The sequence below is a fragment of the Cetorhinus maximus genome, chromosome 4, assembly GCF_964194155.1.
Source record: "Cetorhinus maximus chromosome 4, sCetMax3.hap1.1, whole genome shotgun sequence".
NCBI classification, from domain to species: Eukaryota; Metazoa; Chordata; class Chondrichthyes; order Lamniformes; family Cetorhinidae; genus Cetorhinus; species Cetorhinus maximus.
In genome coordinates, this window is record NC_135882.1 from 159521590 (window position 1) to 159535833 (window position 14244).

Here is a 14244-nt window from a genome sequence, read left to right on the forward strand (position 1 = left end):
GGATTGCATGGGGAGGGGGCCAGTAAAGCAGAGGGAAGCAGATTGTGGCCTGTTTGCTTGGGGGTAAGCGTGGGAGGGTGGGGGGTGGTGGGGGCTGGGGAGTGGTGTGTGTGTGTGTGTGTTTTGGCAGTTAACTGTCAGTCACCATCACTGGTGCATTCTCCATGGCAATGCTTCTACCAATCAGAATCCACTTGCCAACCAATCAGAACACTCTTCTCATACAGTATAAATTGCTGTTTTTCCCCTTATATTGGTACTCTTACAAAGTGTCCTGATGAGTGCAAGATATTGGTATTTTTACAAAGTGTCCTGATGAGTGCAAGATATTGGTATTTTTACAAAGTGTCCTGATGAGTGCAAGATGAAAAGTTTTGACATGTCTCTTTTTTCAGCAATACTCATGAGTGATTTGTTTGCCCAACTTTAATGACCGATACCTAATCAGGCACCATTATTCACTGGCTAATAAGATGCCTCCCCCTTTTCTCAATCTTTCCAACAGACAGCCAACAGGAAACAGGCCAAAGTGTGTAGGCTTAAATCATGTGGTTGAATTTATTTCCAGGTTCATTAAAACATCGAACACAGATAAAGAACAATATTGGATCAGCATAGTACTTAAAAACAAAATGACAACCAAATTCAGAGGGGCCAATATACCATACTACATTTACCATTATCCAGATGTGTGTTTTTATTTTTTACCTCTGTGAATATTTTCCAATGTTAATGATATTTAAAATTGCAAGCTAATGCTTGTGATTGGAATCATATGATGTAGGATTCAAGTCTTAGGATAGTGTCAGTCTCTGAAAGGCTGTGAGTGTATTTAATGGAAACCAGAGCACTGTCAACTTCAAATCAACTGCTATCAATTATGAATAGTTTTGCTTTCCTTTTACCTTTCAGTGGGATATGTGCAATAGCACAGCATTCACATCCATCTTGTGGTGATTATATTTTCACTGAGTTTTGTCATTTTAAAATCAGAATTAATGGGAAGACATGTCTCAGTCATGTCAGATTTCAGGCCCTTCATGACATGGTAGATTTTCAGACCATGAGAAACCATTTGGTTTTCTGCCAAAAAGAATCCCTAAAGCTGTTTCAATTTTGGCTTGATTTTTAAATGGGTGGGCCACAGGGCTAAGGCAGTAAAAAATGTGTTGGAATATTTGAAAGAAATGGGGAAATCAGTCTCAGCAGTGAAATATAGGTCACAGATAACTTGTTTTTTTTTTAGTCCTCTCATTGTCTTCCTGGGATGCCATATGGCTCAAGCTGCTATTCTATGACTTCACCCATTTGGAAGAGTTTTTTTTGTTAAATAACTTGAGTGCTGTGGTAAACTCAACACACTGCAGCCTTAGTGTTAATTCAGCAGATTTTAGAGCAGGAAACTGGAAGATCTCTCAATCAACATGTCCCCCCAGACAAAGCTAATGGCCCCAAGAATAATTGATTTTATTGGTGATTCTGTGGCGCTAGTTTAATGGCAATGCCATTTTCTGAGCTGGATTCTGAACGGGAGCGCCTTGCTGCTTTCTTTTCAAACTATGACCTGACCTGCCAACAGTGTGAAACCAGTTTGCGATCGTCCACTCAGCCCGCCGATGGCGGACCGCATTTCCCACCATTGGATGTCGGGAACCTCATTTTAATATATCAGCATATCATTATCAGGCCAGCCCGCTGGAATCGCCCCCCTGCCGCTGGATCGTCCGTGCTGATGTGTTTCACAACAGCACATAAGAAACGTGCACCTGGCGGGCTGCACTTCGCTTGGGACTTCAGGGTTTGTTTGCCTACCTTGCTGTGGTCAGCACTCGCAGTCATCAGCGCCATGCTTCACAGACAGCACCACATCACTTTTAGGGGGGCTCACTGCAGATCTCCATCTACCAGATCAGCCACGTGTGGGTGGCTTTTCAATGGCTGCAGGGCTAGGGCTTACTTGGGGAAATGGGAGAAGTGGCCTCAGGCAAGGGAGGAGGCTGCAGGATGAGGGCTGTACTGGGGTAGGAGGGTAACCTGGGGTGTATGTGGGGGCACATGGTGATCTGTACAAGTGGCCTCAAGATGGTGAGGGCTGAAGAGGCAGTCCCCAGAGCAGATGAGGCCAGATGGACATGTGAGGGTATGTGTGTGAGAATGGGTGGTGATGTCCCTTGAGCTGGCAGTGAGTGAGATGCCAATGAGTGTGTGATTGGCTCCAGTATGTGGGTTTAGAGTGCTGAGATGGTTGCCATACCCTGGTTGTACGGATGAGACCATTCATCCTCTATCTGTATTGGATGGCCAACCTCTTCTGTGCAGCATTGGCACTGATCACCGCTGCTACCACCTGCCAAGCCTGTTTGGTCACACCGCTGCCCATCCTGCAGCCAGAGCCGGGGTACTGGATATCGCGGCAAGCATCCCCAGCACCCAAAAGGTGTTCCAGTGATGTGTCATTAAACCTGCCTTTCGTGGACATCTTCCCTGAAGTAGTCCTGGGCTGGAAAAACTGAGATGTGTGCGCGCGTCTGGAGTTTAAATATGGCACCCAACGTGATGAAGCGGCGAGGTGATGGTGTGGCGGGCGTAGGAGAGCCCATCTGCCATCAAAACTGCTTGCTTCCCAGGAATGCATAACTATTGCGGCGGGTTTGGGGTGATACGGTGTGAAATGTCGTTTTACCCACCCGCTAACACAATTAGTGCAAATCTGGAGTGATTTAGCCCATTGTGTTTCCTGCATTACAATAGTGACTACAATTCAAAGGTGCTTCATTGACTGTAAAGCACTTTGGAATTCTGATGGTCATGAAAGGCACTATATAAATGCAGGTCTTGCTTTAACTTAGTAAGTGAAGGAATAAACAAGTTAAATATTTGTTAAAAGTTCAGAATGTGATTTTTAATTATTTAAATTTCCTGCATACAAACTAGTGGCCTGAAGGGTCTGTGTTATAAAATAAATAAGTATTCATTTTGAAAATGGATGCATTAAGATTGTTTAATTTGTTTTGTCATTTGCTCCTATTAGTTCCACTCACTGGCTCCGATGTATTACCGTGGGTCTGCCGCAGCTGTTATAGTTTACGACATCACGAATGAGGTAAATCTGCTGTAAAGTCCAGTTCTATAGTTACAAATCTGTGTCAATCACTGTCCATATGGGAAATGGTTTGAACTACATCTGAAGCATCAGATCATTTATTCTGAGTTTTCATGAGAATGAAACCTAAAAATGTTACTCTTCTGAGTCAATTTTGAAGAGCATGTTCAACTAGAGTTCCAATTTTCTCTCATTTCATAGCCGATGCATGGAAAAGCATCATTTTACTGTCAGCATTTTCTGCAAGATTAGATATCATCATCGTCAGCTGTCCCTGAATGGAGGATGAAGCCTACTCAGTTTCTCACTAAAATAAAAGCAAAATACTGTGGATGCTGGAAATCTGAAATAAAAACAGAAAATGCTGGAAAAACTCAGCAGGTCTGGCAGCATCTGTGGAGAGAAAAACAGGGTTAACATTTTGTGTCCGTATGACTCTTCTTCAGAGCTGAAGAGAAGTAGAAATGTGATGGATTTTATACTGTTTAAGAGGGGCTGGAGCAGGTGGAGTAAAATAGAAGGTCAGGGATAGGTGGGGGCTGAGGAGAGATTGACAAAGATGTCATGGACACAAGACAAAGTGAGTGTTAATGGTAGTGTTACAGAAGGTGCTGGTAGTGGCATAAAGGTGAGAGAACAGAATGTGTAAATAGCAGAACAAGGGTCAGTGCTCTGTGAAAGCAAAACATAAGAACAAGTTTCAAGGGCCAAGTGGGGGAAGGGGGTTGGGAAAAATTATCAAAATGGAGGGTAGAGTTCATGGTCTGAAGTTCTTGAACTCAATGTTCAGTGCAGAAGGCTGTAAAGTGCCTAATTGGAAGATGAGGTGCTGTTCCTCCAGTTTGTGCTGTGCTTCACTGGAACATTGCAGCAGGCCAAGGACGGACATGTGGGCATGAGAGCAGGATGGGGTGTTGAAATGATAAGTGACAGGAAGATTGGGGTCATGCTTGCGAACTGAGTGAAGGTGTCTTACAAAGCGGTCACCCAGTCTGCATTTATTCTCCCCAGTGTAGAGGAGGCCATGTTGTGAGTAGTGAATACAGTAGACTAAATTGAAAGAAATGCAAGTGAATCGCTGCTTCACCTGAAAGGAGTGTTTGAGGTCTTGGATGGTGGAGAGAGAGGAGGTAAAGGAGCAGGTGTTACACCTTCAGTGATTGCAAGGGGAGGTGCCATGGGAAGGGAATGAGGTGTTGGGGGTGATGGAGGTATGGACCAGGGTGTCACGGAGGGAATGGTCACTATCTGTTGCAGAATGTTTTATTCCTATGAAGCCAAGTGGTGGAGGATAGAACTGGAGCCTAATTATTACACATTTGATAAACTTTTATTTGCAGTGATACACATTACAAACTCGCGCCTCCAAACCCAACCACTGCGGATCCAGTCTATTCCTATTCATGTGAACACAAGAGAATCCCAAGCTCATGCCCAGCGACTGCTACAATTAAACAAAATTAATATGTAATTAGCATTTTGGGGATGTGGTGGGTGGGGCGGGGGCGGGAAGTAGAATTGTGGCATAGTGGTAATGTTACTGTACTAGTAACCTAGGGGCACAGGTTAATGCTCAGGGGGCATGGGTTCAAATTCCACCATTGCAGCTGGTGGAATTTGCTTTCAGTTCCAGATTTTATTAATTGAATTTTTGTCTCAGTAGACCATGACAACTATGATTTCTGGTTATAGAAACCCATCTGGTTCACTAATGTCCTTACCTAGTCTGGCCTACATGTGACTCCAGATCCACAGCAACATGGCTGACACTAATTGCCTTCTTAAGTGGCCTAGCAAGCCACCTAGATCGATGGCATTTAAGGATGAGCAACCAAGACGTAGCGTGGTTGGTGGTGAGATAGACACTCCTCATCAGATCCTACACACCTGAGTCTCATCCCTTATGCACATTGCCCTTGAGTTGGCTGTAGTGGGGAAGGAACTGTTCTCTACCTCCTCCTGGAATGTGCCTTTGCAAAGAAGATGTGGAGAGAGATGCAGTAGGTTTTGTTGAGGTTCATCCCAAGCAGTTCTGTGACACAGACCTCTGCACTGTCCTCTGTGGGCTGTTCCCAGGGACGCACACTGAGATGAACATCAACTGCAGCTGGAGGACCATCAACTCGGTGAAAGACACTCTTTGATCTGCCTGAAACTTACTGATCTTCCAGTGCAAAGATTTGTCCTCAACCGAGTGTTGCAAACTGGAACATTCCTAGGTCCAGGACTACGTGCTGAGGGACACACTAAAGTTTAGGGCAGCCACTGCAGAGGCGCAATGGGGAAAGGTCAATGTCTAAGGCTTTTCAGCAATAGTACACGGGCTAGAAACTGTGTAGAACCCCTCGGGCTGTATGATAAGGAATGTATATTGTAAAGATCAAAAGTACTGAAGCTCCTAAGAGTGGGACATGCTGTATAGAAGAAAGCTGAATTCTATTGCACTTAACTGTAATCTTCAATTTGAAACATTTTGCCTTCAGGCTGTATGCCTGACATGGAATGTACATTGTAAGTATCAAGTGTATTAGAATTGTATTGAGGCACCTCATGCTATTTGGAGACGTGTTGAATTTTATTGCACTTTCTGTAATTTCCGAGATAATGTTTTGTAATGTACTTTTATGAATAAAGTATATTTTTGGGGAAAAAATAGGTATGGGCAACAAATGCTGGCTTTTTGCCAGTGACACCCACATCCAATGAAAGAATAAATAAAAAATATCATGGGATGGCAATGAGGAAAATAGTGTTAAATTTTGAAAGATTAAGCCTGACATTGAATGAAAGAGCTCTACCTCTTTTTGTTTGTTCATGGATGTGGGCGTCGCTGGCAAGGACAGCAATTGTTGCCCATCCCTAATTGCCCTTGAGGGCTGTTAAGAGCCAACCACATTGCTGTGGGTCTGGAGTCACATGTAGGCCAGACCAGGTAAGGGTGGCAAATCCCCCTCCCTAAAGGACATTGGTGAACCAGATGGGTTTTTCCAACAATTGATGATAGTTTCATGGTAAACATTACTGAGACTAGCTTTCAATTCCTGATTTTCTTTTTAAATCAAAAATTGAATTTAAATTCCACTAGCTGCCAAGGTGGGACTTGAACCCATGTCCCCAGAGCATTAACCTGGGCCTCTAGATTACAAGTCCAGTAACATTACCACTAGGCTACCATCTCCCCACATACCTGTAATATCATCATGGTGACTGATCAGCCATTATTCCCTTAACAAAGTCAGTGTGCCTAAAACATAACTTAAATAATGTATCTCAGCTCTGCAGCTGCTCTGCCAGTTGAGGGGGAAAATTTTGTAGCTTTATTTTTAAATAGTGTCAGCCTAATGAAGGACTTTAACCATATTCTCCTCTTTAAAATGTTCCCTTTCAGCTGCAGAATGTTCAGAGCCTCTGGTAATCCCAGACTCTAGTCGGATGTTTTTGTGGGTAACTTTAGAGCTACTACTCAAGCCAAATCAATTCACAGCAAATAAAATTTCTTGAAATTATCACATTACTGACTGCAAGTCATTAGTAAATACATGAGAATCATATCCCATTCATTTGTATTGTTATGAACCTGCACTGGAAAATTTTCAGCAGACTGCAGTCAATATAAATCCATTTGCATTGATTATTTCTTGGCTTCTTGTACAATATTTCAGGCTATCTGCCGTCTCTGGTACCAACTAATGGAGTGGAAGAGACACAAGTTTTTCATGAAATGCAGATGTGTCTAACAAAATGCAATGAGTAATCCCAAAGCTCCCTGAACACTCAGTTACTAAGTGCACAGTTTGGTATTGAGTTGGGCCACACAGCCCACAGAGGTTTGCCAGTTGGACCCAGGGTCTTAAATGAGTTAGTTAATCTTGCATCGATCCTGGAAATTGGTAGCAGAAAAGGAGCAGAAAGCAATTAATCACGGTTGCCACTCTTGTAGAAAAAAAGGAACCAGGAGATCTGAAATAAAAGCAGCATTTCCTTAAAGTACACAGCGATGCTAATTTTACAAGATTGTGCATACATCATGGGGCCTCATTTGCATTGTGCATTAGTGGTGTGTTCACACCACGTCTGAATGACTGACATTCCAACAAGCAGACTTAGGTGAACAAAAACAAAATGCTGGAAAAACACAACCGATCTGGCAGCACCTGCGGAGAGAGAGAAACAGTTAACGTTTCAAGTCTAATGTGGCACTTCTTCGGAACCAAACAGAGGTAGAAATGTGATGGATTTTATGCTTTTGAAAAAGGGAAGAGGGTCAGATTGAGCAAAAAGGGAAGGTCAGGGATAGATTAGAGGACAGGGAGGTTAAATTACAAAGATGTCATGGAACAAAAGGCAAAGGGAGTGTTAATGGTAGGAGTAAAGGAAACAAAGCATTGGTCCAGAGTAACTGTTAATGGCAGAATAAAGGACAGTTCTGGAAGCAAAAACATGAATGCAAGATACAGACTGGTACTTGGAAAAAAAAATTAATCAAAGTGGAGGACAGAGTTCATGGTCTGAAGTTGTTGAACTCAAAGTTGAAGTTATTATTCCCCTCCAAGCCACTCACCATCCTGACATGGAAATATATCGCCGTTCCTTCAATTTGCTGGGTCAAAACCCTGGAACTCCCTTCCGAACAGCACTGTGGCTGTACCTACACCACATGAACTGCAGCGGTTCAAGAAGGCAGCTCACCACCACCTTCTCAAGGGCAATTAGGGAGGGGCAATAAATGCTGGCCCAGCCAAGGAAGCCCACATCTCATGTGACTAAGAAAAAAACCTCAGTGTTGAGTCCAGAAGGCTGTAAAGTGCCGAATCGGAAGATGAGGTGCTGTTCCTCACGCTCGTGCTGAGCTTCCCCGGAGCAAGCTGATGACAGAAATATGAATGAGAGGGAGAGAGAGAGGTGGTGAATTAAAATGGCAAGCAAATGGAAGGTCAACGTCATGCTTCTGGACTGAGTGGAGGAATTCTGCAAAGTGATCTCCCAATCTGCAAGTGGACCCTTCCTCAGAACCCTTGACCTGAAACATTAGCTCTGTTTCTCTCTCCACAGATGCTGCCAGACCTGCTGAGTATTTCCAGCATCTTTCGCTTTTAAATCCGTTGTCCTTACCTGCTCCGGTCTACATGACTGCAAACCCACAGCAATGTAATTGCCTCTTAATGTCCCTCTGAAGTGGCCTAGCAATCCACTCAGCTCAAGAAGGAAGCTCACCACTGCCTTCTTAATGCAGTTGGGGATGGGCAATAAATGCTGGCCTTGCCAGGAGTGCTCACATCTTCTGAATGAATAAAACAAAAACTTAATTGACTGGAAAGTGCTTTGGGATGTCCTGAGGTTTTGGAAGGTGCTATATAAATGCAAGCCTTTCTTATAGCAACTGCTGTGGGCTGGCAGCTTTGCCCTATCCTTCTGCTTCCTTTTCAGCTACCTGCACTTACTTGTGTTTCATTCAAAGTGCCAATTCCTCAAACTCACACACTGTAGGTTGCGAGGTGGTAGTAATTAGTGCTCAGTGCAATGAAGTGCCAGGCGCTTTTGTACGTCTTGTTCTCACCTCTTGGGGAGAATCTATCGGAAGAGAAAAGGAAAAAGAGTCACAATGTACCTGCCTTCAAAGAGACATCATTGCAGACCCATATGCAGCTTTTCAACCATTGAATTCACTCCTTAATAACAAGTAGCACTGGAGGCAAAAACCCAGGATTAATTCAAGAGATAGGAGATGCAGTCATAGGCTTCTATGAAAGGAAGAAGTAAATGGGCTGTGTGCTCTCCCTCATCTATGTGCCTTTGTGAGTTAGCTGATTAAGTTGGGATAGGGATGGCACTGAAAATGGCTTCAGAATCAGTAGGACAGGGAAGGGGAAATTAACAAATAATAATCACCCAAGGATCCCACTCCTGGGGCTGGGTTTTGCACTCCCCCGCCAGTGGGTTTGAAGGGGGAACACATAAAAATTCAACGGGCGGCCTTCTCGCTACCTACCCATCTGCCCCTGACCTGTCTTTTACAGGGGAGGTGTTGGGCCTTAGGCCTACAGAGGCCTTTAAGTGGCCAATTAAGAGTCGCTTAAGGGAAGGGGTCAAAATATATTTTTCTCTTTCAGGACTCTTTTTGAGATTTTCTACTTCTTTGATTTTCTTTAGATAGATTTAAGTTAGAAATCAAACTGTTCTCAAAGTAGGGGTTTGCAAACTCACACTTTGCCTCTATTAAAAGATATTAAAGAAATGTGAGACTTGGTGCTGGGGAGGCGGCCAAGAATCCAACAACAATTAAAGTTTTCCCTCATTCACCCCTACACCTCATTACCCTGTCATCCTCCTTGAGTGGCTAATATTAAAGCAAACTCAAGCTCTTCTGGATCGACTGGACTCTCAACATTTTCTACACCTAAAATACACGCATAACAACAACCAAGAAAAGCTTCTACACAGGCAAATACTTCTAAAGGAGAAACATTTAAACAAAAAGCCTGAAGGGACAGGAAAAAACTGGATTTCCCCCACAATATATTTTCTCCCAAATATTTTTTTTAATGTTTGCTCATGGGTTGTGGCTTGGCCAGTATTTATTGCCCATTCCTAATTGCCTTTGAGAAGGTGGTGGTGAGCTGCCTTCTTGAACCGCTACAGTCCATGTGGTGTAGGCACACCCACAGTGCTGTTAGGGAGGGAGTTCCAGGATTTTGACCCAGCGACAGCAGCGGAACGGTGATATTGTTCCAAGTCAGGGTGGTGAGCGGCTTGGAGGGGAACTTGCAGCTGTTGGTGTGCCTGAGCATCTGCTGCCTTTGTCTTTCTAAATGGTAGAGGTCACGGGTTTGGAAAGTGACACCAAGTTAGGCCAGAAATTATGTCGTGAAGAAGACAAAACGAGTTACAGGCAGATGTAGATGGGTTGAGTGGGCAAAAATCTGGCAGATGGAGTATAATGTGGGAAAATGTGAAGTTGTTCACTTTGGCAGGAAGAATAAAAAAGCAGAGTATTACTTAAACTGAGAATGACTGCAAAATTCCGAGGTGCAGAGGGATCTAGGTGTTCTAGTGCATGAGTCACAATAAGTTAGTATGCAGATACAGCATGTAATCAAGAAGGCTAATGGAATGCTATCCTTTATGATGAGAGGAATTGAACATAAAAGTAAGGCTATTATACCTCAGTTATACAGGGCATTGGTGCGACCACATCTTGAATACTATGTGCAGTTCTGGTCTCCTTATTTAAGAGAGGATGTAAGTGCATTGGAGGTGATTCAGAGGAGGTTTACAAGGTTGATATCTGGAATGAGTGGGTTGTCTTACGAGGAAAGATTGGACAGACTGGGCTTGTCTCCACTGGAGTTTAGAAGAGTATATAAGATGTTGAATGGTCTCAACAAGGTGGATGTGGAATGGGTGTTTCCTCTTGTGGGTGAGTCCAGTACTAGGGGGCACTGTCCTAAAATTAGGTGTCGCCCTTTTAGGACAGAGATGAGGAGAAATTTTTTCTCTGAGGGTTGTACGACTTTGGAACACTCTCCCTCAGAAGGAAGTAGAGGCGGGGTCATTGAGTACTTTTAAGGTGGAGGTAGATAGATTCTTGTTAGACAAGGGAGTCAAAGGTTACCCGGGGTAGATGGGAATGTGGAACTCGAAACACAAGCAGATCGGGCATGATCTTAATGAATGGTGGAGCAGGCTCGAAGGGCCAAATGGCCTACTTAATTCTATGCTGTTTCGGCATTATAGGAAACATGGATTCTATGATATGCGGAGTTGTCACAAAGTACTATACAGTAAGAAAGAAACGGTGGGCATTGAGCGGGAGGCGAAAAGGGAAAATGGGGAGGGTTAGGGCTTTGAGTTAGCTTGTTTCTGAAAGTACTATCGCGGGATGCTGAGTAATAGTTTTTCATCAAGCATGTCTAGGGCTCACAGGCATTCTTGAAAAGGAGCATTTTTAATGAGTGTTTTGAAATGTATTTCTTCCGTACAGTTAAAGGTCGGTTAAATTGGACTAGCAGACTAAAAAAAAACAGTCACCGGATAATTCTCAGACGTGCTTGATGAAAAGCTATTACTCAGCACCCCGTGATTGTATTTGCAGGAACAAGCTAACTCAAAGTGTCTAACAGCAATCTTTTCAGTTTCCATTTCTGGCTGCACTTTCCACGGGTCAAAGAAAATATTTTTGCCTAAATGTTCACATATGACATTCCTGAGGTCGAGATGATCCAGAAGCACAGCACCAGGCTCACAAAACAGATCATCAGATCTCTTCCCATCCCAGGGCCACCATGACATGAAAAGGCTGTCTGTCGCTGTTTGGGAATGTGTCAGCTCCGGATCTGAAGCCGGTATGGTGAGAGGCTTCAACTCTGAGGAGACGCCAGGAACTGAAGAGGTGATTCATGCTGCTGCATGAAAACCAATTGTTAGGCAATTGTGGAGGACCACTGATGACAACTCAGAGTTCCCCTGACTGAAAGAGCCAACGTAGCCATTTAGGGAAGTTTTGGAAAATCATCGCTTTTCAAAAAACCAGGATTTAAAAAAAAATAGTTTGTTGTTTACAGTAATCTGAAAGATGAAAAGTTACCTAGTGAACATTCATTGCTGGAAATATCAACAGCACTGCCCCACTGTGAGATGATGCATGGTAAGGGGAAACTAAAAGAGGAAATTAAATAACTAAATAGACATGTGCCTTAACAGATTTATTGCTAAAGCTAAACTTGTGAACTGTGAGAAAATAATGTCTGTTTTATTTGGAGCTCTGATCATGTTCACTGTGTCTTTCCACTCAGGAATCCTTCTACACTTTGAAGAAATGGGTAAAGGAATTGAAAGAGCATGGGCCTGAAAATATCGTGGTCGCAATTGCTGGCAATAAATGTGACCTTTCTGATATGAGGTTTGTATTTGCACATGATCTAGGTTGGTTTGTGCAGAAGCAGCAGATTATCACTGCCCTTTTAGTAATCAATGATTGCATCTATATTAAAGGCTTTTGCCACTTCCCTCAAACTGCATTGTACTGCAAAGTATCTTCATTTTTGCGAATTGATAGCAGTTTGTTGATGTGATGAGCTCGGCTCTTGGAAGCAGTTTTCACGGTTACATTTTACCATTTAAAATAATATAGATACAACATCATCAATTGCTCACAATTTAAAAAAAGGCTGTGAATGAATAATATCTCATTAGAAAATATTCTAATTTTATGATGCACAGCCACTAATTGGATGAACCACTTATACATACGCAAACCTCAAAAAACGGAAAATTTTTCCTACTTTCTCTCTATCCCTGATTGATGCAGGTTTGACTAATCAACCTCTGTTTGCTGTTCCAGAGAGGTTACAGTGAAGGATGCCCAGGAGTATGTTAAGTTCATTAACGCGATCTTTGTTGAAACAAGTGCAAAGAATGCCATTAACGTTGGAGAGCTCTTTGAGAGAATCAGTAAGTAATGCTTACTCATTGAATGTTATGTCACCGGTTAATGGAGTTACCATGTAGAATGCTGTCTGATCACAAAGCTTTGTATATTAAACTATTGAGAATCTAAGAGGACACTGCCAACTTTAAAAATAATAAAATATAAGGTGAATCATGAAATAGTGATTAGGTGATGCCAACCTGGAGTTTTTAAGAGCTTCGGGAATGTAGGAGCAAGGGAACATTGTGTAACTCCTTGCTTCTTTCAATCTTGAGACCCTTGGAAGGAATTAATTTGACTTTTACTTTCAATGCATTGGGGTTGTAGCGAGCATGCCAAAAAATATCTTTGGAGTTTGGAAAGAAAATTAGAGGAAAATTTACAGTATCAATTGAGAATGATTGTAATATAGAGACAATTTAAGAGATTATCTGTCAGGCAACAAGCATTTCATTGTGCAACCTTCAAATGTGAGCGAGATGGATAATGAACTTGACATCAGAAAAAAATGACCATTCTGGCATAGACCTGATGGGCTGAGTGGCCTCCCATTGTGCTGTAAATGACTCTATGCTGCTCTTTTAAAAATAAAATCTCAGCTGATTCACTAAGCACTGTCCAATCTGGCCTACATATGTCTCTTAATACCTTCCAAAGTGGCCCAAAAATACATTCAGATCCAGAATTTAAATAAAAGGAAAATAGGCAAATTGACAAGAATAAGGCAACCTCAACCCAGTTGGCTGTGCAGAGACCTTCTTATTTAGACCTGGGCATTGGTGTGCAATCGTGGTATGTCATATCCCACCAGTAGGTTAGGGGATGGTGGTGTATTGGTTGTGCCACTAGACTAGTAATCCAGAGGCCCAGGCTAATGGCCCTAAGGTCATGGGTTCAAATCCCACCATGGCAGCTGGCAGAATTTAAATTCAATTAATAAATCTGGAATTGTAGCCATGATAAGTATCATTGATTGTTGTAAAAGCCCAGCTAGTTCACTAATGCCCTTTAGAGAAGGAAATTTGCCATCCTTTTCTGGTCTGGCCTACAAATCACTCCAGGCCCACAGCACTGCGATTGACTCTTAACTGCCCTCAATGGCCCAGCAAGCCGTTCAGTTCAAGAGGGATGGGCAACATGCCAGCGACACCCATATCCCATGAAAGAGTAAAGGAGATCCATCAAAAGTTAAGGCATTTCAATGCTTAAGGTGAGGGAAACTTCCAGCATCATCTTCTGTGATTCACTGACCCTTCAAATCAATATCCTCTATCTTGAGCACCACTTGGAGTGAGTTAAGAACACAGAATACACTCTGGGTAGGTGGCTTGCTAGTACCACCAATGACCACAATAGATGTTATCCTACTGAATGACATAGCTGCCAGGCTGGCTTACATCAAGTGGTGAGAGAATCAACATGAAGGAGGACCTTGTCTTCACCAACCTATCCATTGTAGACACAACAGGATAGATAGGAATGGTTATTGTATAGTGCTTGTGAGCACAAAATTCCTCCTGCGCATTGAGGGATTGTATATTATGATACTACTGCTGTGCTAAGTAGAACCCACAGGGTATCTATGAGGGCAGTAGCAGCAGAGTTAGTAACACCATCTGTATCATGATAGCATAGTACCCCTTCCATTACTACCCAGTCAGAAAGCTAAACCTGCTTTAATGTGGAGTACAGCCAGAAGCAGCATCAGGCATAT

The 14244-nt window shown here is 42.9% G+C and overlaps 1 protein-coding gene across 1 annotated transcript in view; it reads left to right on the forward strand.

The window, feature by feature from the left end:
* rab31 (RAB31, member RAS oncogene family) overlaps positions 1 to 14244 on the forward strand; it is a 91394-nt gene that overhangs the window by 38211 nt on the left and 38939 nt on the right. The window contains exons 4-6 of the mRNA XM_078541049.1: positions 3032 to 3103; positions 11896 to 12002; positions 12444 to 12553. Of these exons, the coding sequence (XP_078397175.1) occupies positions 3032 to 3103; positions 11896 to 12002; positions 12444 to 12553 (289 nt within the window). The remainder of the gene's footprint in view (positions 1 to 3031; positions 3104 to 11895; positions 12003 to 12443; positions 12554 to 14244) is intronic.